The 24,441-nt window shown below is 43.4% G+C and overlaps 1 protein-coding gene across 3 annotated transcripts in view; it reads right to left on the reverse strand.

Annotated features, from left to right (window-relative positions):
• The window catches only part of LOC118507911, a 180,057-nt gene that overhangs the window by 138,571 nt on the left and 17,045 nt on the right, over positions 1–24,441 (reverse strand). For all 3 annotated transcript variants that reach the window (XM_036047204.1, XM_036047203.1, XM_036047205.1), the window contains one exon: positions 2,190–2,374. In XM_036047204.1, the coding sequence (XP_035903097.1) occupies positions 2,190–2,310 (121 nt within the window). In that variant the 5' untranslated portion in view covers positions 2,311–2,374. The remainder of the gene's footprint in view (positions 1–2,189; positions 2,375–24,441) is intronic.

Genomic DNA, 24,441 nt, shown 5'->3' on the forward strand with positions numbered 1-24,441 from the left:
CCACAGTTTTTTCCACCGCATCAGCAGGTGAATATTTCTTTAGTGTTACGGAAGCAAAACTAGACACACGACCGACAAAAAAACACCCACCGAATGAGTGACTCGCGCAGTACATTTGCTCGATTCAGCATTCCTGTCCTAGTATACGCAGCCGATTCTCATCAAGCGCTTGAACCGCACGTCAGATATCTAAGTTTTCCCCGTTTCGTTCGCGATAAAAACACACACACACACACATCGCACGTGAACGTTAAATGAACTTCACGAATGCACCCTGCGAAGTGTCTGCTTCTCACGTTAATTCTAGCGCTTATGCATGGTTGTAATTCAACATGATACTTTTCTGGAAACATCAAACAACTTTCGAGCAATGGAGCTGATGTTTGTGTAAGTACAGTTTGGTGAATGGAAGTAATGTATTTAGTACCTCATTACGTATTATACCGCGCCCGACATCTCTGTCATGGTGGTGCACACGATTGCGTTGGTTAACGTTAGGGTCAGGATCGTTGTGCATTGCTAGAAAGTTAAATGAAATCTAGCATTTGTTCTGTGGATCCTTTTGCGATCTATCATATGAATCAAAACTCAATTTATTCAGTGGCAGTTCACGGCGGACAGAGGCTCGATGCCAGATAGGTAGGTCACCTGGCTTCTATTATTAGGTTAGATGTATTTTATTTGCGTATGTGAAGCTTATTGTTTCAGCTGGCAGAATGTTAGCGACACTTTTACCATCTCTTTATCGATTTCCTCTGGATATCTATACGGCGATATGAGCTATTTCTGAATTCTGGTCAAGCTTACCCGTCTTGTAGGAATGACAGTGTTCTAATCAATCCACCAATAGATCAACGACCTCCAAGAGCCATCCGAGAGTCAGAGGTAGAAGCTTCGATGACTATCTTCTACAGTTTTCGCCACCAAACCTCGGGTTGGATTTCAATGAAGTTTAAAAAACCAAAATAATGGTAGCTTGATGTACCAAAAGATGATCGCACCTTCGAATTCGCGAAGAAATAACTGTTGTATTGGAAGAAGCTGAGACTCAATAGCTACTTCATCGTCCCAGTGCTCACAAGTGCCTATAAGCCATGGACTCTGTCCAACATTGACAAATTCTTCTTATCCTCGTTGGAGAGGAAAATGCTCTGCAAGTTTTGACTCCTTATGCTTGAAAGGGTAATGTGGAAGAAGTCGCAATATTGAAGAGCTCTAGGACCTGTGATCTCACCGGGTAGGTCGTGTCATGAGAATGAAGGTGGAAAGCCGGTCTACACCAAGCGCAAACTTAATTTTGCGCTTAATTTTTTTCATTTTTTTTTTTTGGAGGTAGCTATTCAGACTTTAGCCTGATTTTGTAGGCTAAATGATGCCACCGAATCATGTTCGGATTGGACCTTGTAGACCTTGTACCTGACCGCCTTGTAGTCTATAGACTAGACTTCACGGAACGGTCAGAAATTACAGAACCAATCAGAATGCGAATTGAATATAAACCCTTTTTTGTTAATCAGTGACTTAAGATTTTTTTCATCATCGTAGATTGCTACAAAAACATTATTTATTTATCCACATATTTATCCACAGTACTGAAAGCAACCAACGAACAGGTGCACCTCTACACCGTTCATTAGTGTACGCAAACCCGAACGTTTCAATCCAATGAAATCGCAATGATGTCGTTAGTGGTCACCCGATCGTTGACCGAATTCTGTCTGCTGAGGGACTACAGCAACGGATACACCACAGTCTATCCAAAACCACGACAACAGCCGGACAAGAGGTGGGCAGGAAGGTGGCCGTACTTTATGACGACTGTTTCAAATTTCCCACATCATTAAACCGAAGCTCGTTGCGGCTGAAGTGAGCTTCCTTTTTTTGTTGGTTGCTCCCCTGTCACCTGATTGTCCCTGATGTCCTCGACGTATCGAGAACGTGTCGGCGAAAGCTTCACACCGGTATAGTTTACATTAAAGGGCACTCATTCCGCAACCAAAACCGCAACCTATCTGTGCTACTGATACGCTGTTACTGCTGGTGCTGCTGTACATGGCAGAGACGGTAAAAAAGCTCATCTCTTTCCTGGAGCGACGACAGCAATAAATGTGTTGCCCCCCACCAGATTCATCCGGGGGTCTTCAATAATGATGAGTGTGACTGGGAGGTATATATGTGCATTTACATACCACAATTGGTGATGATCTGTAGCAGGATGCCGATGCTGATGAACCGTTTCAGCACGTTGCAGCTGATGGACCGTGATGGGCGTAGCAAGCTGGCTAGCAATTTAAACCAAGCACCAACCATTTTGACTGTTTGAAATCTATCGCGTGCGAATATTTGATCCGGGTTTTAATGGGACACCGTTAATCTGGAAGAAGAAAGCATATTGAGCAAGGTCAAATTTTGTAAAAATTTCAACTTGTATAGTGTATCTATTTTATTTATTATTACGGCTTGACACCACCGTAATACGGTATTATCACCACCGCATGTGATATCAACTAATGTATTCTTCAATAACAATTTAAGCTCACGCCTACATTTTAACTGCTATTCTGCGAGATAATGAGATTTATTTATTCCAGAGTTGGAAATGTTAAAGTCCCGTAGTCAAAAAACCTGTAATTCATTTGCGATGAAGCCCCTTTGACAAATCCTATACTAGTCTTAGTAGAAAAGATCCCTTAGGAACAAGACCTCAAAGAATTCGATATCTTTTGTAATGCAAGACAAGATTACTAGGACGACAATTTATATCTCTTATTTAATTCAACATGTTACAAGTACTTGATAGAATAACCCTTTCGTTAAGAGGAATCTAGCTCTAGTTCTCTGCAACACATGCCTCAATAAACGATGGCCAACAGTTGATTCTTAAAATTGGAATTCAATTCACATTTTGAATCATTCAAAGACCATTTACTGATGATCTTATAAACACATTCCAATCATGCCTTATCCAACAATTTTGCCTACTTCTTTGACTCCAACTTCACCCATGACCCAAGTAGAACCTTTCCTCTTCTCGACGAAAGTCTTCCTTGCTGTTAATGAACTGATTGCATCCCTGCTACTCTATCAGAAGCTGAACTATTCTGTGTCACCCAACGCCAAAGGACTGCTGAACAAAAAATATTGTTTACTCATAAGACCTACAAACACGAGACACTAGACCTAGCCATAGTATACCGAAGCACCACACAGATGGAGGCGAATGCGGCTTCAGATATCAGTGCAGAAACCGTTGACAAGGCATTGTTTGCTTTCGAGTTATGGTTGGTAAACGTTGAGCGATGATGATATGACTTCAGTAGTACCCAAACCCGCCCGGAGGTCCCGTGACGGTTGAAAAGGGCAATAAATCATCAAACATACACCCTTTTGACCCCGAACCCCAAACACACAAACGACGGAAAGAAAAGTGAATCGACGAAGACCAAAAAGCGAGCTTTTTTGAAAAAGCGACAGAAAAGAAGTCGGTACGCCTATCAAAAGGTTGGCAGTACAAACCACAGCGTCTGGCAGTGGTACAGCGATGAAGCACTTAGCAAGAAGCTCTAGCCCGGTGCTCTAACGAATGCTGATATAGTTTCCCCAGTGCAAGCTAAGCTTTTTATCGCTACCAGTTAAGCGTTCCTTCGGGACAATGGAATGGTTTCATCCATCTTCCGGACTGCGAATATCGGACGTGGAGCGATCCAGGATTGCCACTATCAACTAGCCCGGTGCTGAAACTGCACCCGGTACACCGGAACCGGTCCTGTCAAGGTGACAGATTGGTTAGATTGATGCCTACTTCAATCGGCAGTCCCCGGCACGGAACTGACGGAACGTTGTTCGGATGCTTTCTCAGTGAGCTAGCCCCTGAACCGTAAAATTCAATTTCAACGCAGACATCCTGCCCACACGAATGATGCCCTCTTTGCTCCGATGCGCTTTCCGAACAGACGTAAGGGTTTTGCAATACCATCGGATCTGCAAAAATATAATCCAAATGAATTACCCGGCGCATCCAACGTTCACTACAAACCAACATGACACACATACCAACAAAAATAAGATCGTTTAGTCTGCAAAATGTTCTTTTCGGTTTGAAACACATCCGATAAAAAGGTGGCTACGATTTGCAGACTGCGCGGGCTCTCTTCCTTAAGTCTGAAATCACAACTTCTTATCTTACGCTGCAATCTTTCGCCCAACTAGCGTCTGTAACTTCCTGTCCTGTGTACCTACCATTCCACCAGCTTGTAAAAGCAACACAAAATAAATGCGCATAACCAGCCAGCCAGCCAGTCAGCCAGCCAGTTCCCCCGGAACATCCGGTACAGTTGTCAACGCGTGGTAACAATGGGTGGGGATCTGCGGACCGGCAGGGAAGGCGAACAAATTTGAACAAATAAAAAACCGCTCAGAACAACATCGGAAAGTCGGCTTAAAGTCGGAAGCGCTTGAGCGCTTAAAGGAAGTGCCATTTCAGCAATTTCAAAACACGTTCCGTGCCGACCGAACTTCACCGTGCAGTACCCGGGACCAACCAACGGGCAAGACATTTGGCAGCAACGTTTGAATGGATTACAGTGCCGGAGCGAAAATAAACAAAACTAACAGTAAGAAAAACACCGTCAACAACAACAACAACAACAACAGCAGAACCAGCTTGAACGGAAAACGGAAAAGTCAAAACAACAAGATTCGTCGTAACTTTTTCGTCCACAGATAAAGCCCGTACCGTGCCGTTCGATTCGACCCTCGAGGGAAGGTGAGAAATTGAAGACTTTTGACAAGCGCCCGAGATGTAGGATGCAGCAATCGGAATTAGGGTACAAGTTGTTTTATTTTGTTTTTTTTTTCTTTTCTTAGGAAAGTATTTTATTACTACAACATTACTATTTGTCGATGGCAGTGCGTCGCGGTGACCCACTCAGAGCGGTTTTGTTTATCTTCGTCGCTACGACGACGACGACGACGACGACAGCATTTCAAAACAGAAAGCAAATTTAGCACAAAAAAAAAGCAACAAACTTCAGTTGTTCGAATGTGGCCGCTATGGATGTTCAAAAAATGTGTTTTATAAAGTGCTGTGAACTTTTTCCACGAAAAATGCGGTGCGGTTTTCATTCTCGAACAGATTCTGAGGCTGATAGGTAAGATCCGTTCCGGTTTCGCTAGCGTTGAAAAATGATTTTCATATTTTATTCAACTTCTTTCTATTACACTATATTCTACACTATATTTTAAAACGCCTTGGTAGATCGGGTAATGATTGATCGTGAAACAATGCGACAAATCCTTACAACGCTGATGCGGATAAGAAAACCCAGGAGAAAGTACATTCAATTCTAAACCGGATAAGCCCAACCGCGGCTAATGTACAACGCCCATCGGCAATTCGTCGTAAACAGGATGCTTTAATCGAGCGGAAACGTTTAACACTTCGTTGCCAGTACGGTAGCGAGGAGGAAGAAAGATAGAGGATTTACAGAAAGAGAGAGAGAGTGGCGGCACACAACACGGATAGCTTCTCATCCTTAATCTTACCAGAGCAGCAAACACACTGAAACAATGAATGCATTCATCCATCTTATCCATTGCCATTTAGAAGAAGCACAGGAAGAAATGCGGTATGAGCTGCCTCTGATGCTTCTTCCAAGAAACTGTGAGGTGTAGATCCTACGGCTCATTGCCTACGACCAAGGCGGAGCAGCTGAAGCAGCAACTGTAGCAACACACAACACACAGCGTTCTTCGCCCCGTTCCCAGACCAACCATCCAACACATTCGGAATGAATGCTGTAGTTCATCAGCTTGTAAGTACTACGGCACAATCATCGATGCCTGAGCATAATAAATCTAATTTTGAGAACTTCGAATAGGGTCGTTAAATTCACCATACGCTGCTGGGTCGTTTGGGGGTGACGTACGACAGCAGCATTCGATTTATGCTTTTTTTAACAGGCGTCATTATTTGCATTATATTAACCACGTCCTTATAATGATTGAATTAGGGTGGGGGAAGGTATGTTATTCCCGGCAGCGCTCGAGGGGGTATGAGGTGGAGTAATACTTAAAAGAGGTTATTTCATAAAATTAGACACACAATCAACGTTTCAATTGGCATCATCTAGTAGAATTTGTTTGCATGAAATTTCACAAGGATATATCTTCTTCTTCTTCCTTGACACTACAACCTCGAGAGGTCTCGGCCTGCCATTTTTGGCTTTTAGTGACTTAATGTTACCCGTAGCAAAGTAGTCAGCCCTGCGTACGGGGAGGCGGTCTGGATGGGATTTGAACCCCGGTCCTGCCGTGTGAAGGCCGGCGCCGTTATCGCTTCGGTCACCGTACCGCCCCCAAGGATATATACAATCATAATTTACTTAAAAAATAGCTCAGTAAAATATTCATGGGCTGTAGTTGGTGGTAGATCTTTGTGTTATTACGTGCCCTTGTCATGCTGATTGAGACAAATCTTATTTCAAAATCTTAAAACCGGTCACAGCCAAATGCTATTGTCTGCTGATTAGATATCCCGACTATTTTGACGTTTGCATCAAAGCCATCACTCCATCTCAATTACGCCTTATGACTTTAAATATAGACTCTTAAATTGACTTTACTGGCTGAGTCACGACATCATTACATGGTCAGTCCACCGGAGGCCTGCCGATTTTTATTCGATGCACAATGAACGGACGAAAAAATCCTCCAATAGTGTCTAAGAGAAATTTGTCGGTTTTGAACACAGTCTATGTTCCCACGTCTCAGAGGTTTATATGAGTCTTCTTTTTGGGCTAACGACCTCTTAGGTCATGTCTGCCATTTCTGACTTATTACATTTCTTTATACCACGTTATTGCATATTCAGTTCTCACTACGGAGGTACGGTCCGGATGAGATTTTATCCCCGGTCCAGCTGTGTGAAGGCCGACGCAAAGGGACACCTCAGTATTTCAGGATCTAGATAGGTTTATAGAAGACAGTCTCTAAGATGCCATCTTCGAGTCAATGAAGGCTTATTGTAAAATCCCAAAGTTTCCCATAATTTTCTCTTAACTCAACTCCTCGACGGACTCGTAATCTTCCACTATTTATTTCAAATATTCCCCTGAGCGATTAAAAATTTCATTATATGCGCCAAACCCAACGCTAAATGCCAATTACCCAATTCCATTTTTTTGTATTATTCCTTCATACATCCAGTCTATTTGTTTCTGTGTTTTATTTGTTTTCATAAACAAAAAATCCAATCGCAAAGCGCACTACTGCATAAATTCTGATAGACAAATGGTTAAAGCCTCGGAAACGAGCGCAGAACTTTAAGAAACGGACCCCAATTACCAAAAACGACCGATTTCCACGCTCCGTACACTTCAAACCACAAACTCCGAACGGTCATTAGACACATGCTCGTTAGAGCTTCGAGCAGTCTGTCGCTGCCCGGATGGGCTAGTAAATGACACTAAATACCTTTTGATTATTAATTAACTACTACAGCACACCGTGCTTCCCAAGAGAAAGTGACCCGTCTCACCCACAATGACCCCCCTGCCCACCGCTAGTCTAAATTCATCGTGCCACGTGGGGCCAAGTTTGCGGCAGCTTTTAGGAAAGATTAATTTAGGCTCATACCGAGTGACACGCGGCCACCAGGTCCACATCGAGTTTGTCCGGCCGAGTCTGCCCGGGCCGAGAAAAGATGATTAATTCATTGCACTTAACGCTCGTCTCTCTGGTCGCTCATCTCGCAACCGTCTCACAACGGTGGCCACACACTAATAGCGCACGTGATATGGTAGTAAACGTGCGTACTGTAGCTGAATATATCGGGGGATAAGATAAGAATATGGATGCGATGCCTTGAGTCACGGCCACGCTTATTGTGGCTATCTATACCCCACTTCTGCCTGTTTCACCTCACCTTCACTATGGACCACCGGTGAAAGGATCATTGTGACAATGTCTGGGTCGTATTAGATTTCGCAATGGCCACTCTCCCATCTTGCTGCTACACCATTCGCATCAGAACGTCCTATGAATCCCAACTTGATGGATGATGGAGACGCCTGGTCGCTCGAGCCCTCCATCGGTCTTTCCTTCTCGTGACGGCGCGTCAATCTGAGACGCCGGATTTCTCACGACCCCAAAATCGTGATATTGACAATCGTACCATCCTACAGAACTTTCTCACCCAAACGAACGTAAACGTGCAGACAGTACAGGCCGGCCCATCCACTCCGTGAAACAGTGAAATAGCGTGTAGAGAGCCAAAGCGATCGTAAAGTCAACAAACCACCGCAACAAACGGTCGGTAACGGGGACTTGACGAAACAACGCTTTTCTCGGGAACCATCCCCAAAGCCAAAAGAGAGACGTCTATTAATATCTATTTAATAAAAATGATGACATTGATAAATATGTTTGCCATCGTTCGCCCTCGCATCATCCGGAGCGCAACCGTTGCGGGTCTGCTCGAATGCGTATGTATGTATGTGTCTGTATGTGTGCCGGACCATTTACGTATGCTGACTCTGGCTGACAACGTAACGAAAACATGCCATCGTCGGAGGCTTCACATTGTGAATCCGTACAACTGGAGTATCTGTGTGTGCGTGTGCATGTCTCTTTTACTTTCCTTCGCATCCATCCATTATTTTACTTTGCTTCCAGTTCGTCATTTTTGACGGCTTTCCCCTTTTCTACTGTTCCACCGTTTCACACTGCTACAAAAATAACACGTTTATAAATAAATGTCGTTGGTTTTGTTTCCTTACACCACTCACAAACACACAGCTCCTTACAAGCGTCGTTTGTCATAAAAAAGGATTTCAGATTGCAGTGAAGTTCACCATCTGTTGGAAGTTATTGTGGATCGATTAAAGGAAGAGGAATCTAGATGATGATGATGATGATGATGGTGATGGTCTATCATCGTTCCGGTGAGTACCCGCCTCGAACGATCTCGCTCCCTGTTGATATGACTGATTGTGATAGATGACTTGGACGTGGAGACATTAGCCACGATAAACACCGTTCGGCAGAACTTCGGGGAACATAAAAACATATTATAAAACACTTTTCATCTTTGTGTGTGCCCCTCTTTCTATTGGTGCAATGATTTATCAATGTTTCCTTTATTTTTTGCCTTTGATTTTAGGAAACATTTAAGAACTAATTTGAAGGTGGCGAAGATGCGACCTTTCGATATAAATATTTGAATCTATGCATTGACAGTATTCGTCAACAAACATGATCAACAAACAGAGAAGATCATTTGACAGATTATTGGGCTAAATAATCTCACATATTTCTTTACCGGCATCTCCCGTTTATTCACTCTATAAAGCACCTGATCCAGTCAAGAATTTGCGTAGCTCCTATACCCCTCGAACCGGACGGGACGGAAATTATCTTCCAGGTAGGGTATGACTCCAGAATCCTTATACCGGGCCAATCATTCACCTTCTACTGACGCCCTGCTCGAACTCACCGCAAAAGATAAATCTTGAAATAGGAAGCTCGAAATTCGCTAATGCATATTATTCCTCTGTCACCATAGGACTCATACCCGTAAAAGATCACACAAGAACGTAGGACTTTTTAGAGGTCTTAACCATACATCGAAATATCCCAAATATAACTTTTTTTTATGATATGCGTCCAATCTAAATAGACAAACTACAGGTAGGTGCATTGCGTCCATTTTACCGTCTCAACTTGGTAAGTTTAACTAACCAGTTTACTCGATAAAACGGCAAGATTAACTCATGATGTTCACAACGCAATATAAACGGATAACATAAAGAATTCATAGACTGTTATAAAGCAACATATACATAAAACGAACATAAAAAGGCTAGCTTCAGCTATTTAGACTCCTAGACATCATTTTATTCTTTGACGGACTGTAAAGTAATTAAGAAATTTACATAAACGAAAATGTTTCCCGATTAGCTTGTCTTCCTGATAAATATCGCCATCAGCGATCCTACCGTTCGCACCATTCCTCCAACACAATCGAATTCGCACGGAAAAGTGGACGAAGGCAACACCGATAACAAAAAAACCCTCTCCACAAAAGGCCAACGATTGATGTCACAACCTTTCCCTAAAACGATTCACCTTGCCACCACAATCATGCGTTAACAACTTCGGACGGGTTCGCTTTTACACGATGAAATGGAACGTATTGTCCTCATTTACCGCTGATGAATTTATGATCCGAACCGACCCAGTCACATTCGAAGCGAGAGCAAACATCGTCCAACACCAAGCGCCTGCGACTGCGATGGCCACATATTGTGAGGGGCAATTTTATGAAAATAAACCAACCTGCCCTCCCCAACAGGCCATCGAATACATGACGGAAAGCAGAACCGTCAGTGAGAAACGAGACACAATTTCTTCGTCCATGCGCCCCCATTCATCTCCCCCCAGCTGAACAGTGATCGGCCGACAGTTGCCAAACGGTTGATTTCCGTGCCCATCGGCACCGAACGCCAATATTATTCCATTTGCCTAGTGTCTTCAGTGTCTTCAGTTCGGTTGCCTTAAAGCGTACACCAGCCCTGCTCTGGTGTCGAAGCTGTTGCGGTCGTCCTAGACATTGGAGCTGCTTCTCATCATGCATATGGACCCCCAAAAAAAAAAAACGATTACGTAACGGGGCCTGGGCCAAGCAAAAAAAGGGAACGAATAAAATTCAATTTCTTTCCTCGGGTGAAAATGAAGGCAGCAATCCGTCGGAGCGGAAACAAAAGACCGAACTGAACGTGTAGACACGCCAGCAAAAGGAACATCGGGAACCAGCCCTACTGAGAACCATCCGTGCTGTACAGGATCCGGGCTGTACCACGCTGACGAATTGTCTCAGCCCATGCTCGCCTTAAGCGACAGCCAGCGCATCATGTGGCAGTGATGGCGTGTGGGCAGCAGGCCCGGGGAAGCGCAAAGACAAGCAAAAGAATTTGTTCCCAAGGACAGCCGTACATACCTTGTGCCGAGCAGCGCGCTGCTTCCGAGCAAAACGAACGACTTTCCAGCCTTCCACGGCGGAGTTTGTTCTTTGCTTGTGTTTTATCTCAATTTGATACTGGCTTAGCGTTGTACAAAAACCCACCCGAGCCAAAATTCTTTCACTTTTTTTCTTGCTCTGCCAAGATAAAGAAAGTTTTTTGTTTTTGGTTAGGTTTTATTTCTGAGTTTCAATATGAACAAAGCCACTGAGACAAAGTGTACCCACTTAGGGATGGAGCTTCCAAGAGTTGTTTCTTTAAAATCGCTCTTTAAGAAAAGCTCTACCGAGCGAGATAGAGCCATTCAGGCAGCCGAATGCCTCATACGCAAACATGTAAATATTTCCTACGCGAACCCGAAAGCCCACCACCCAAGCAGAAAAGGGCGAAGGAACGCCGAAATCTCAAACCAAAGCACTTCTCAGGCTCATCGCCACGGCTAAATGATAACTGACACAAGCACGTCAAATAAATTCATCTGTTGCCTACGCTTGGAGCAATATTATGAGGACAGTTTAATCTTCCACCTTCGCTACAACGTTATTAAGCTGCTTCTTTTCTTTTACTTTGCTTTTCCCACAGTGCCAGTGCCGGAGCATGATGAAAATTTATAATGTTAGCCCTACCGCCATCCATCCGCTACCGGGAATCATTGAAGCACCAACAAACCCACACACACACACTCACGCAAAAACAGAACGGAGGGATTAGCCTAAAAAGTGTTGCCATTTTGTCGCAAAACAAAACACAGAAAATCAAGCGTTCAAGTACGGATACCCACCCACCCAGCTGTTTCGAAAGAAAAACACACAGCGTAGTCGAAAGTACGTGAACCATTTTGTGGGAACGGATGTATGGCTTTCACTGGCAGCTGAAAATGAGACCCCCCCCCCCCCCCCCCCTACCGTTTTTCTCTGTTCAGTTTTCGGTGGCTCTTTTCAACACCCGTCGTTTTGCATACGGCAAACGAAAGGATGCCTGTGCGTACGGACGGACGTATCAAAGTGTCTACAGAACCCAACGTTCCCCAGCTCTAGCTCTAACAAGTCTGGGGTTTGTTATTTCAGGCCTCAGAAATAACACTCAGATTAAGACAAATGATGATAATCTTGAACCAGTAATACATAAACACCAATATTAGCTGGCTGCCGTGATGGATCCGTCACGGGACGAAATGAAGTGCTTTAAAATTCATGAACATGTAACATTAATGTTGTGTCGTGTTGTGACAATAGTAAGTCACACACACACACACACACACACACTCATACGATTCGATTATTAAGGTGTGATGACTGAGCTAGGAAAGGCTTTGTCTGAATTTTTTAGTTCAGAAGAATATCCGCTACAGACAATTCTTACAAATTTGGTCACACACTGGGATTGTATGTGGTATTGCGACATTGAGTTTGGTAATGTTGGACCGATTATTTGATTCTAATTTAACTTGAAAGACTATCAACCATTAGTCTGTATTTCATCAGCTCTCACAACTCACAAGATAGCCATCCTGCAGAGCACTATTCGTAGAGAATCGCTGTGTTCGATATGATGGTTCACAAAAAACTAAATTTTTTATTCATAAAAAACGGCCGTATTGCTAAAATAACTAACTTTATTAACAATTTTACAAATGTGCCATGGTTACTTAGATGACTTTTGTATCATCACGGATTACACTATGTTTGCAACAACATATTCCTCAACTTACCAAGGATTGACAGGAAGGTCCCATGAAGTATAAAAATAAGTCGATGTTTGGGTGCCTTATCAGCTAAGCTAAGACTTTCACTGAGAACATTCCCTATGAAGCAATTCTTACACGACTGTTTAAGAGTGAAAAGCCCGTAATGTTCCTCGCTAATGCTTTTGAAAATTATTCGGCCGATCGTAGTAAGAACATCGAAAATCCACAGGGCTGGAGAATATGTAGTTTGAATGGCGATCAACCGTACGATCGATTCCAAAGTGTAAAAGGAAAATTAAAAGAAACAATCAATCAGGAAGGTTAAGAATTTAGTTGCAAAGTGTTTCAGTATTGCAGTGTTAAACAAAACTAGTGAGTAAAAGAGAAAGGTGTAGCTGATGACCTGTATTGATATCAAATCGTGATCTGTGATTTGTGATGCTAGGAGTGTTAGTATCTTGTTGCGGGCAACTCTCGTTGAAAATTTAAACATGCACAAAGAGTGCTTGTGCTATGCTCTTATGCAGATAAATCCAGTACTACACATCTAGAACGATATTCTGACATCTCTCCGAGCCAAGGAAGATGCCGAAAGAGCCAAACAAGTATAGCGTCTTCGTACTGATTCCAGTTTTTCAATCCAGATGCAGGGGTTAGAACTCTACGTGACGAAGACGAATTCTAGTATAAGTCTTACTAGTCTCACATATAAGGCATTACACAAAGGTTCAGTATGATCATTGGACCCTCTTGAAAAAAAATACAGGCTTCCTTTACTTCATTTAATCCTAGACTGTCCTGCGTACGGAGAAACGGTTATGTATGAGATTCAATATCCGCCACCATTGACGTATCTGCCACGGACAGCTTAGAATCAATCGTTACACCAGCCCACCAGAACCTGAAGCTACCGATGAGTCAAAATTGTCTCAAGGATGCCAAAAATGGCAGACCAAAACCTCTCAAAGTTATAGCGCTAAAAAATAAAAAGATTATTGTATGTTCCTAACTATATGTTGCATCAGAGCCTCATAAACATCTTAAATACTAAACCGGTCCTTGTGAAGTGATTTCAAATATTCATTTCAAGGTGAGAAACACTTTTGAATGACGATCATGTGAACAATGACAACGACAGGTACTATCAAACAAATAATTAAAGTATTTTGGTTCTTTTTTTTTAACATAACGTAGGATGTCCCTGCACCCATTATCGCTTTCAATTAGAATAACCTCACTGACGAACATTTTAAATACATCGCAAGTAGTTCTTCCCATAAGTGCTTCACTAAGCTTCCCCAAATCACACGAGCTGCCAAATGTGCCCGAAATAGTTGTTTTGAAAAACCCTTCCTAATCTTCTTTAACCATCAGTAAACTCCTTTTTTAATCAACTTTCACACGAGCACCGCCACATTTCCGCTTATTTAATCTGACCGTTTTTGCTCCACCACTTAAGCCGGACTAGCCGCCGGTGCGTCTCGGCCCCGATCCCGTCCGCAATAAATACCATGGGCAATCGGTTCACCTGCAGCAGCAGTGTGGCTAACTTTGCTTATTAAAAACTTTTAATTATTTTGGATTCCAACCGAACCTTCCTTCACCGTGGTCAAGGTGTCAAGGTACGGACGATAGCTGGCGCTGATCGCCACGTGGCCAAGACTGGGTCGACTACGTTTCAAAACTAGAAAATCATTAAAACTGGAAACGGTTTCGATTCGATCGTTTCACTGTTCCACTACTATTTATCCAAACAGGCCGACCGGCAGCAAGGTGCAGCTGAAGCCGAGCGTAAGCTTTGACCTAAAATAAAATGACCTTATCCAGGACGCTTCAAAGGCACCGGTTCCGCCTTGCTAGAATGTCTTGGCGATGGTGACGTTGAGCTGCTTACCGGGTTTTTTGCTCTGCTCGATCAACCGGCATCTTAATTAGGGTTCAAAGATTGCTCAGAGGATGCTATTGGATCGTCGTACCCGTCGAACCCTTGCATTTTCCAATCACATCTTCCAGGGACAGTTCGAGCTCGACTTCAAATGAAAGATAAGCCCATTAGCATTTTGCATTTGCCCTTAATCTCGGCGTGTCCCTTGCTGTCCCGTTCGCATACACCAAACAGAACGGAAAATCAATGAGATTCTTGTGCAGAAAAAGGATGTGGCCATGATTGAAACTCTTTAAAACCTGATGCCTGCTCTCGATCTTTACCCATTCGAGGGCGCCGTTGTTTATGCAACCGTATCATTGCCGTTTTGTTTTCCTTAACCTTAGCTCAAAACCAACACGCGCGTCACCATTTGGAATAATAAAATATCGATCGTTTCCATCAGAATGGTGACGAACGGTGGAATTGACAGCCAGTGGCTGCACAAACACATCCCATACAGAACGCTCCTTTCACACCACATCCTTTCCCGTTTAGTTCGGTTGAGATATTTGCTTAGTGGGTAGCGCTTGTACCGTACCGTGTGCCAAGAGACCGAACCGATCTTAAATAACCTGAAAAACTTCACCCGTCTTGAATCGGGTACGGCAAAGAGCAGACACACACCCTAGTCGATCCCTGGATTTTCTCCTCCAGCCTCATTTGCTCTACTTCAGGGCTGTTGCGTATGGGTCGATGAGCAGCATCACACATCCGATGTCGGTTCTTGGACGCGACACAGAGTACAGCGAACGGGACTGTTGACAACGCCCCTGAGAATGCTTCCATTCGCTTCGGATTTGCTGGTTCATCCTTGATCCTGGCCGTGATTGACACGCTTCGTGATGGGTGGATACGAGTGATAAAAGGAAAACCGGACAAGCTAGCAGCTAGCAGGGAATCAATTTGTATTACCACTCTTTTCTGCTCTCCCTCTCTTTCCTTCTGCGTCAGGCCCACCACCACTCCCTTGGCAATCACCAGAAAGCACCAGCCATCCGGTGTTAAAGCGACGAACAGCTCCACGTTTCTCCCGGGAACTGTTTTCCACTAGACAGTCCTTGTCAGGCTCGATTTACAAAATGATTTGCGTGCTGGCATGCGCTTTGTGCTCAAAATATGCAGAAAATGCACTTCTGTCGGTCGGGAAGCTGTTAGAAATGCGGTGCAATCGATGCAGGCCGTGTAATGCGAGAACCATCCCCGGATTGCCAGTCAATCGTCGAACGCAAATTAGAAACAATGGCATGAATGTACTGGAAATGTGCTTGCTAAAATATTTTTATCCTACTTCAAATTCCCACGGCCCCTCCAAGCGCGAAGGCATAAAATGGCCCTATCTATCTATCTATCTATCTGGCTGACTGTGCTCCACCTACTCTGAAAACTGTGGGAGAAGAAAAAAAAATCTCCCCCAGACTGATGCATCATCACCGTCAACAGCAGCTGATGCAACGGATTCCGAACCAGCTTCATCATTTTCCGATGACAGACGTTTATTCGTACTTCAAGTGGCTTCCCATACTTGCACCGAGCGGAAGAACCCAAGCAATGTTTGGTGCACGCCAAGGCGTTCCAATGAACGATTTTCGCATTCAGCCTTCAGCTCCGTTCGCTTGGGTTGACTTATTACAAGCCGGCGTAAGCACGAAGCAAGATTGCGATCAAAACTGTTTCTGCTCTCGACACCGTCGTTTTGTGGCAAGGAGCTGGAACTGAAGCTCTGAAGAAGAAGAGCAAGAACCAAACAGCAAGTTGGGATTGATTGGGATTGGCAAGCAAGCACAAAATACTTCACGGAAGCCTGCTCTATACTCTCTTCAAATGCCGACAGCTTCTATACACACACAGACATTACACGCGAACATTCGCCTTCGCCTTCATGGTGGGAAGGGATGAAGCGCAGAAAAAAAAATGGGGGAAGAACTCATTCGAATGGATAGGACGCCGGTCAACGGTTCGGTTTAAGTACCGACGGATCATGTTGAAACGACCCCAACCCTTGACGCCCTTCCCACCAGCCGTATTCGACGATAAATGGTTTCTTTGTTGGGTGGGCGAACACTGCGTTGAGGTATCAATAGTTCCTGTTAGTCGGGACGGATAGCCGGGAAGCCTGGGAAAGGTGATGAACGTCGGTCGCCCCAAGATGATCGCTCTGATGCGCAGGATGCACGAATGAATGGATGGGTTTTGGGTTGCTGTTTACCGGATCTGCCGGACTTGATTACAACTTTTGTCCTCGCTCTCGAGAGCGTAAGCTGAGCACTCGAAACGTGATCAAGTGTAAAGTTCAACAAACCACCGCTGCTGCTACGTTTCTTGTCGCCATAGACTAAGTTGTTTGGGAGGTGAAAAATTTATCCGCTTTAATGTTCATTGTAGTGGAATTTGCCAAACATTCATAATTTTTTAAACTACGGGATACATTCAACTAAACAAGTGCTCAGGTATTCTATCACTAAAGCAGGTGAAGGATGCAAGTTTGTTATTGAATAGCATAGTTTCCAGGGATTCAATTACCTGATTACATGGTTGAATTTTCGTGGAATAACCTACGCATGTCGCCTACGATTCTATAACATAGCACCCTTAATCTGCACAGCTCCTCGGAACACGGAATACTATCAACGAGTGTAGCTGTTGACTGTACTATTGTGTTATTTAGGGGAACTTCAATATGTTCCCTTGCGTTATGCCTTACGCACAGAATTTAATCATACATTCGATTCTATTAAGCACTATTTGCTATGATTTGAATAAAGTAGATTGATTAACAAATGAATGTTATCTACTGTCACGCATCTTGATTACTCCACAAAAGTTATTGTGTAGGGAATCGACTGAATAGACTAGTTATCTCCGTTATTTCGTTCAAAGGGCTGGCTATCATTTAGCTAGCGGGGTCATGACGTCAAGAACAACAAGATCTCAGATATCCTCACGAGATCATTCGTTGCATCTCAGGGTATTCATTTTTTCCTATTGTTAATAATATTTATCGTTGACCTGTCAGCAACCAAGTTTTGACTGTGCCGACGATTACAACAAACTCTATTTTTTTCTCTGAATGATGTTTGTCGAATTTTCTGGACTTATGAGGGGAAAATTGCATGGCACTATCCTTTTCAAGTTAAGCTTTCATATCTTATACTTATCTGCGATAAACAAAATCAACCAAATGTGAGCTATCGTAATCTTTGGTTTCCGTTGTCGATAGGCTACTAATCCGTTAGATTTAGGAAATTTATTCAGTAACGTCAGGACGTTTTGTGAATAAATCTATTAACAAATGTAATGAGCCTCAATCGATCTATAGAGGGTATGGCAGATCAGCGTTTCAAAATTACTGGATTCAATTCACATGCTTAAACATCACGACCGATGATTTTTAAAGAAAATTTGTCTCTGGACCAGGAGTTTCAATGGCCGGCTCTGCAGAATATTTTATTTCATCTGAAAGACAATATTGGTAGAGCTCTCATAGTTCTCAGGCACCAAAGCTTGATGTCCTATGAATCAATGCCCGCAATGTCAAATTCGAACAAATAATTTTTAAAATTTTAAACGTTTCTAGTAAACGAGTATTGCAAAGAATATCTAGTATAAAATAGTCGATAAAGTACTGTGAGGAAGAAAAGGAGACGGAAGTTTCTTCATCTTCTTTGACACTATAACCTCGAAGGATCGCAGTCTGCCATTTCTAGCTTCCTGAAACTTGATGTTACCCGTAGCTGGATAGTCACTCCTGCGTATGGTGATTTGATTACCGATCCTGTAGACTTGTACCGCTATTGCCTTAGCCACCGGACCGTTCCGCCCGGGAAATTTGCATTTAAGACAGATATATCAATCTACGATGTGCGGATGACGCGCCTTTAGCGATAAATTTATCCTCATCCACCGGTTTAGTATATCTGGCGCGTAGTTACTGTCTGTTACTGTTTGTGCTGATCCCAGGTACAAACCATAGCAATGATATTAAATAGATCACTTTCATCGGAAAAGCATGTTTGAAAACCCTCCAGAACGTACAATTCGAGCTAGGAGTGAATCTTCTGAATGCACCCAACCCATCTATACCTAAAACATTTATTGCGTACTTTGAACATTACGTTTGTATATTTTCCTATATCGTTACACAGTATTCAACGTATTACAATCATCACAACTCCTTAAAGTAATTTTACTGTTCCAACTTGTAACATACATCATCCATCCAACCGCTGCTGAAGTAATAATTTATATTTATAATTGCTGCGAAAGATACGAAATAATTAACATTCTCACCCGCCATCACCATCAATTCCATGCTTGTTGACATTTTTCATCGCGCAACAACTTTACAATCCACCCGCACCAGCCGCCAATGAGTTCGTACCGGATGCGCGGCGAGATATTAATCTAAAATAGATCATCCATGAGTCTGCCCCACAACACATCACACCACACCATTGGTTGTGTTTGTTGTGCCGGGTTTGTTGGGCCTCCGCACTAAGTGCGTCTCTGTAAATCGTCTACTCATGCACCCATTAACGAGCGAACGCCACCCCAACCCCGAAGCACAGGGTCTTTGTACACGAAACACGGGATTTGCCATGCACCACCAAACACCGGCACAGATTACAGCACGACGTATGTCAGCACCCTTACCATTCATCGCCAACGGGAGAGCACACACAATTTATTGCACTGTCACACCACTGAATTACGGGCTGGTGTATGGCCGACGATGGGGCGCTTTCCGCGAGTGTCGGGTGTCAAGTAAAAGCGCCATTTTTCCACCTAGCGCCACCTCCAAATCACATCCTCCGGTGAAGCAACGCGGCAGATTCCAGCGCGATGGAGAAAAACTGATTTTGATTTGATTGGAATATTTGCGTCGTGTGACAAACTCATAAATTATGAACCGTGTTGTTCACAGTGAAAGAGTTGTGTGCGATTTTCTTCAGCGCTAAACCAGGTGACTCAGCATCCTGAACCGTCTCAGTCCTGAAAAATGTATGACGTACGAGGACGCCAAAAATCCTGGTGATTCTTGGATAGAATTCCTTTTCAACTACAGCGTCAGTTGAGCTAGGTCGAGATTTAGACAGCAATTACCGAGTCAGACAAACAATAATCTACTCTACGATCAAGGACGAATGCGGGCATCTGAACCGTTCAAGTCATGATGAGCAAATAAATTAACCTCCTAAAGCGCCTGCCATTTGAAGTAACAACCTGATTCACGAAATTCTACCGACAGCATAGCAAGAATCATTCATGAGACTTTTGTGTTGTTTAACAGTTTCCTCATAATTACCACAATTTACACAGCGCACCTTTTCTCTGGAATTGAGCGCGATAAATATCCCTTTACATATACAGTACGAAGACGCACACAATATTCACGGAACAGAGCCATAAAATTGAGTTGAAAATAAAATTTCAAATCGAGAACAATGTACCGGGAACGAAAATACTTTTTCCAGACTTATCCACGCCCGCTGCCTGGCGACGGTTGCCTTCCTGTGCATCCGTTCACAGCTCCTCGCGAAGGCAAACGAATTTCGCTAATTAACTAATGGCGACAATTTTCATAATTGAAATTTAAAACCCTACCCGAAGGCAGAGCCACAGCTTCACACCACTAGTCTCCATGTGCCCGACAGCCGGCATCTTCGTTCGTACCTCTCTATAGTGACAGCTCTGTTGGCACCTTGGGAAGAAGCGCAAATCTGGGAAGTTTTTTACACTCATTTTTGTTTGTGTTTTTTCGCAAACTTCTGTGCGCTGAAGGGATTCTTCGTGCTTAAGCGGTGGTGCCTGGTTGTTCTTTTTTCGCTTTTTTTTTGGCACATTTTTCCCCATTACTGCGCCACCGTTCAACGATCAACAACACAGGGGGAAATCAAGTTATGCGCCGGGCAGCTGAAACGAGGCTGATAATGTCTGCAAAAGCGCTGCAATCGTAAAACATACCGAAACCGTGGAAGTTTATGCACAGTGCTACTGCCGAAAACAGGCCACTCGTGCTCAAAAAACGACGAAGACGACGAAAAAGACGCTGCCGACGGAATGCAGGCGCTGCAGTGTGGAAAACTTTTGCAATCCGTTTTATCATAACGAACTCGCCCGGCCGGGTGTGGGACAAGCTGGCATACAGATGGTCAGGTAGATGGAAAACTTTCTGCACAAAACCCTCGAAAGGATTCAGCCAGTCAAAGTCCGCTCCGTTCTTAGCGACGCGAGCCAACAGCCCATCTGAATGCAGTGATAAACAGAGAAGGCATTAAATGGCGTCCCATTCCTTTGATTTCGATGCAGTGGCCTTGCACTCGCTCTGCCTCGCAGCTAATGCCGCCATCCAAGGCGGCGCGATATTGCTGAGATTTGGTCACTGGCAGTGGCACGACCCGGGGCAAACACTTTGCAATATTGAAAACAACAAACAGTGCCACCGCCACCGTTGGCTTATGGTTGCGAGTGTGAGGATTCGTGTGAGCTCAGCTCGAGGAGGGATGCAAAACTTGCTAATTAATAAAACAACTCCATCTCCGGTCCAACGAAAGGACCACTGCCACTTGCGTTCCTTTTGCAGCATTTGTATTGCTTAATTTACTAAGAAGCGCTAAAACTGCGTCCCCTCCTGGATGATGCTGTTCTCTACTACGCTGGTGTGCAATTATGTGAAAAGTTGGGTGAGACAAAAATTGAAATTGTTTTTCACACCAATGCTGCGCCAATGATGTTAATCGATTGCATTTTGGGACGGCTCCAAACAAATTTAATCCATGTTTTGAAGCATTTTTTTCATGATAAAGTTATGTGTTCGGAGAATTATTTTAAAGTTCTTTCTGTTTCGTGTCAAGTTCAAAGTTTTCTTGATGAATGTTTAAGAACTTGCTGAACTAAATCCGAAAGCTATGATATGTTAGCAGGCAAGTCACTAGTCGTCTTTTTCTTCCTTGGCACTACAACCCCGAAAGGTCTCGGCCTGCCAATTTCTGACTTTCTGTGAGCCCGTAGCACCAGTATTCTGATATTACCCGTAGCAAAGTAGTCAGCTCTGCGTATGGGGAGGCGGTCTGGATGGGATTTGAACCCCGGCCCTGCTGTGTGAAGACCGGCGCCGTTATCACCTCTAATCTTTCGCCTCTCACAATTTCAATTCAAAAGGAATACAAATTCAAAAGTTCGTAGAAGATTTTTTTCTTCATTTATCATTATTAATGCTTCCAAGGTCCTCTTAGAATATTGTGCTTTTCAAACTATTTTATTCTATTTTACCGCAAAGAATCCAAATCGCCGCGAGTCCAAACTCCCACAAAGTGAAACGACTTACGCTCACATATCAACTTTCGGATTTGACCGATTGGCAACATCTGGCGGTCAGATTGCAACCGAACCGAGGAACAGCAGTAGGATTTTTTTCTTCGGCAGACCTTCACCACGCTCGATCGTAGTCACCCAATGGCAGCAGCGGCGAGATGCGATTCAATCTCGTCCCAGCCGTTTTGTTTTGCTATTACGACCAAATTCTAACCTCACAAGTGATCTGTGTATAAGCGCTATCCATTTCGACGCAATTCAAAGAAAATCGAAATCCAAAACCCACCCATCCATCTTTGCTTCATGGGATAGCGACGCCATCGGAACCAGGCCATGGGGGCTTCGAATTGAAGGGCACTAGCAAAGATGACGAACACACACACACACACACAAATCTACAAAACATTCCAACAAAACGAAAACATACAATTGAAAAACTTGTCATTCTAACCAGATGGTATCCATCGACTTCCGGCTCTCTGTGGACTCTGGAATCTGGATTGTCTCTTTCATTTTGGCCCTTCGGTCCTCATTTGTTTTGTTTTTGTTTCTCGGCAAGCTTCATCTTCATACTGGATAAACGGTCGGCGCACTATCTAGCGCTTATATTGCTGGTGCGATTTTATGCAAATGTGGAGCGTACAACTGTGGAAAAGCCTAAAACTGTCTGTGGGTCTTGCGTTTCCACTCCATTCAAGCAGCATGAGCAAGAGCAGAAACAAAAAAACACACGTTTGGAAGAGCGCCACTATTTCTGGCCGCACCCCTACGTAATGCATATTTGTCATTCGAGATTGGGCAGACCGTCGAGCCGTATTGATCCTCCGAAAAATGGAAAGCAAGCAAAGGCGCAGTCTTTGGCGCTGGCAGGCGAAGCTCGTTTGCAAGGCCGGGCCACATAAAATCGGATATGATGCAGCATGAGATGGCCCGTGCCGTGGATGTCAATGGCCGACGTGTGTCGCTTTTTTCAAGGAGCGTATGTTTTTTTGCACTCTCTCCCTCTGGGTTGTACTATTGATTTCTTTATGAAGCTTGCCATAGCTCAGCGCGAAGCGCATCAGGAAGATCACGGTACAGCCTTCGGAGTTATTGCCTCGAGAAGGTGCCTCCCTGTGACAAGCGTCCGTGTCCCCCGTCGGCGGAGAAAGCTTATTAAATTCCATTAAACAATTTTGGCGGCTTCCGCAATTTATCATTCCCGCATTTCTATTTTTTTACAAATGCGGTTTTCTGCTTCTGCTATTGCTTCCCTTGGAAGTGGCTCTAGGCCACTCCGCTTCGTTTCGGGGGGAGTGTTTGCTTTGACGTTGTCACTGTTACGGAAATTCGGGTGGTTCCACCAAAATTGAATATTTGCTCCCTTTACGTGCTTCTTCCGAGGAAACCACTTTGTTCTCACGATGGTGCCACGTAAGTATGCCCACACACACACTCGCTGAGGACAAGTGTGGGATCGCACGGGAAATTATGTGCGAGTTGCAATTACCGAAAGTAGTCTCACCCGAAGCGAGATACTCTATGCCGTAGTGCGCCAATGGGTTGAGCGAAAAGTTGTGTGGGTTGAGCGAATGATAGAATTGATTAACCTGGAGAAAATATAACTTTTCAACATTTTTATTGACAAGACTACTTTTTTTGTTGAGGTTAGAATAAAAATGAATTAATTGAATATATTTAATGATACTTAAATACTAAATAAATCAAGAGGTTTGAATTAATATTAATCCGAAATTTAACAAAATAAATTACGAAAACTTGTATTACCCTACAGCACTCCAATAATCATTGTTTTAATATATTTTTCAACAGTCACAGCGTATCCCGAGAAATACCCATGGTTTCTTCACGGAGCTCCAATTAGTTATGGTTTCGTGCGAGGAGGTTTTTGACGCTTTCCCATATATTTTTGAGTTCGTAAAGAAATTTCTTGATGGTTTTCAACATATTTATTTTTATTTCTACAGTTTATTGACCGATTCTCAGACCGCTTTATTATAAACCAAAAATAAACGAAAGCGCGTTTATATAAATACTCCGGGACGAAAATAAAAATGCAGTGGAAAACTTAAACGTAAATATTATTTTGGATATCCTGTGTGATGCAAATAGTTGTTAAATAACGCCATTGCTAACAGTGATCTTAAACGCTTTAGTAGTCTTAAAAGACAATTATCGCCAAGAACATCTTTAGAGTTTGTTATAACATAGCTGATCAAGTAATATTTTAATATCTGAATATATTTACTATACTTTTCTATTTGTTTCAATCTGGTCGAGTTCTAACAAACTCTTAATATCCACCGAATTTCCAGTCAAGCTTTTCAAACCCGCCCTCAGCTGATCGTACAGAGCTGGAACGTTAAAATGTAATTAACAAGAACACGAACAAAGGGACTAGTTAAGGAACACGGCGGTACCGCAGACTTCCTACATACATACCGGACGCCTTTTCGACGATCCATTTGTTCCACTCCATAGGCCAATAGCTTGTGGGC

This window comes from Anopheles stephensi, chromosome 2 (genome assembly GCF_013141755.1).
Source record: "Anopheles stephensi strain Indian chromosome 2, UCI_ANSTEP_V1.0, whole genome shotgun sequence".
NCBI classification, from domain to species: Eukaryota; Metazoa; Arthropoda; class Insecta; order Diptera; family Culicidae; genus Anopheles; species Anopheles stephensi.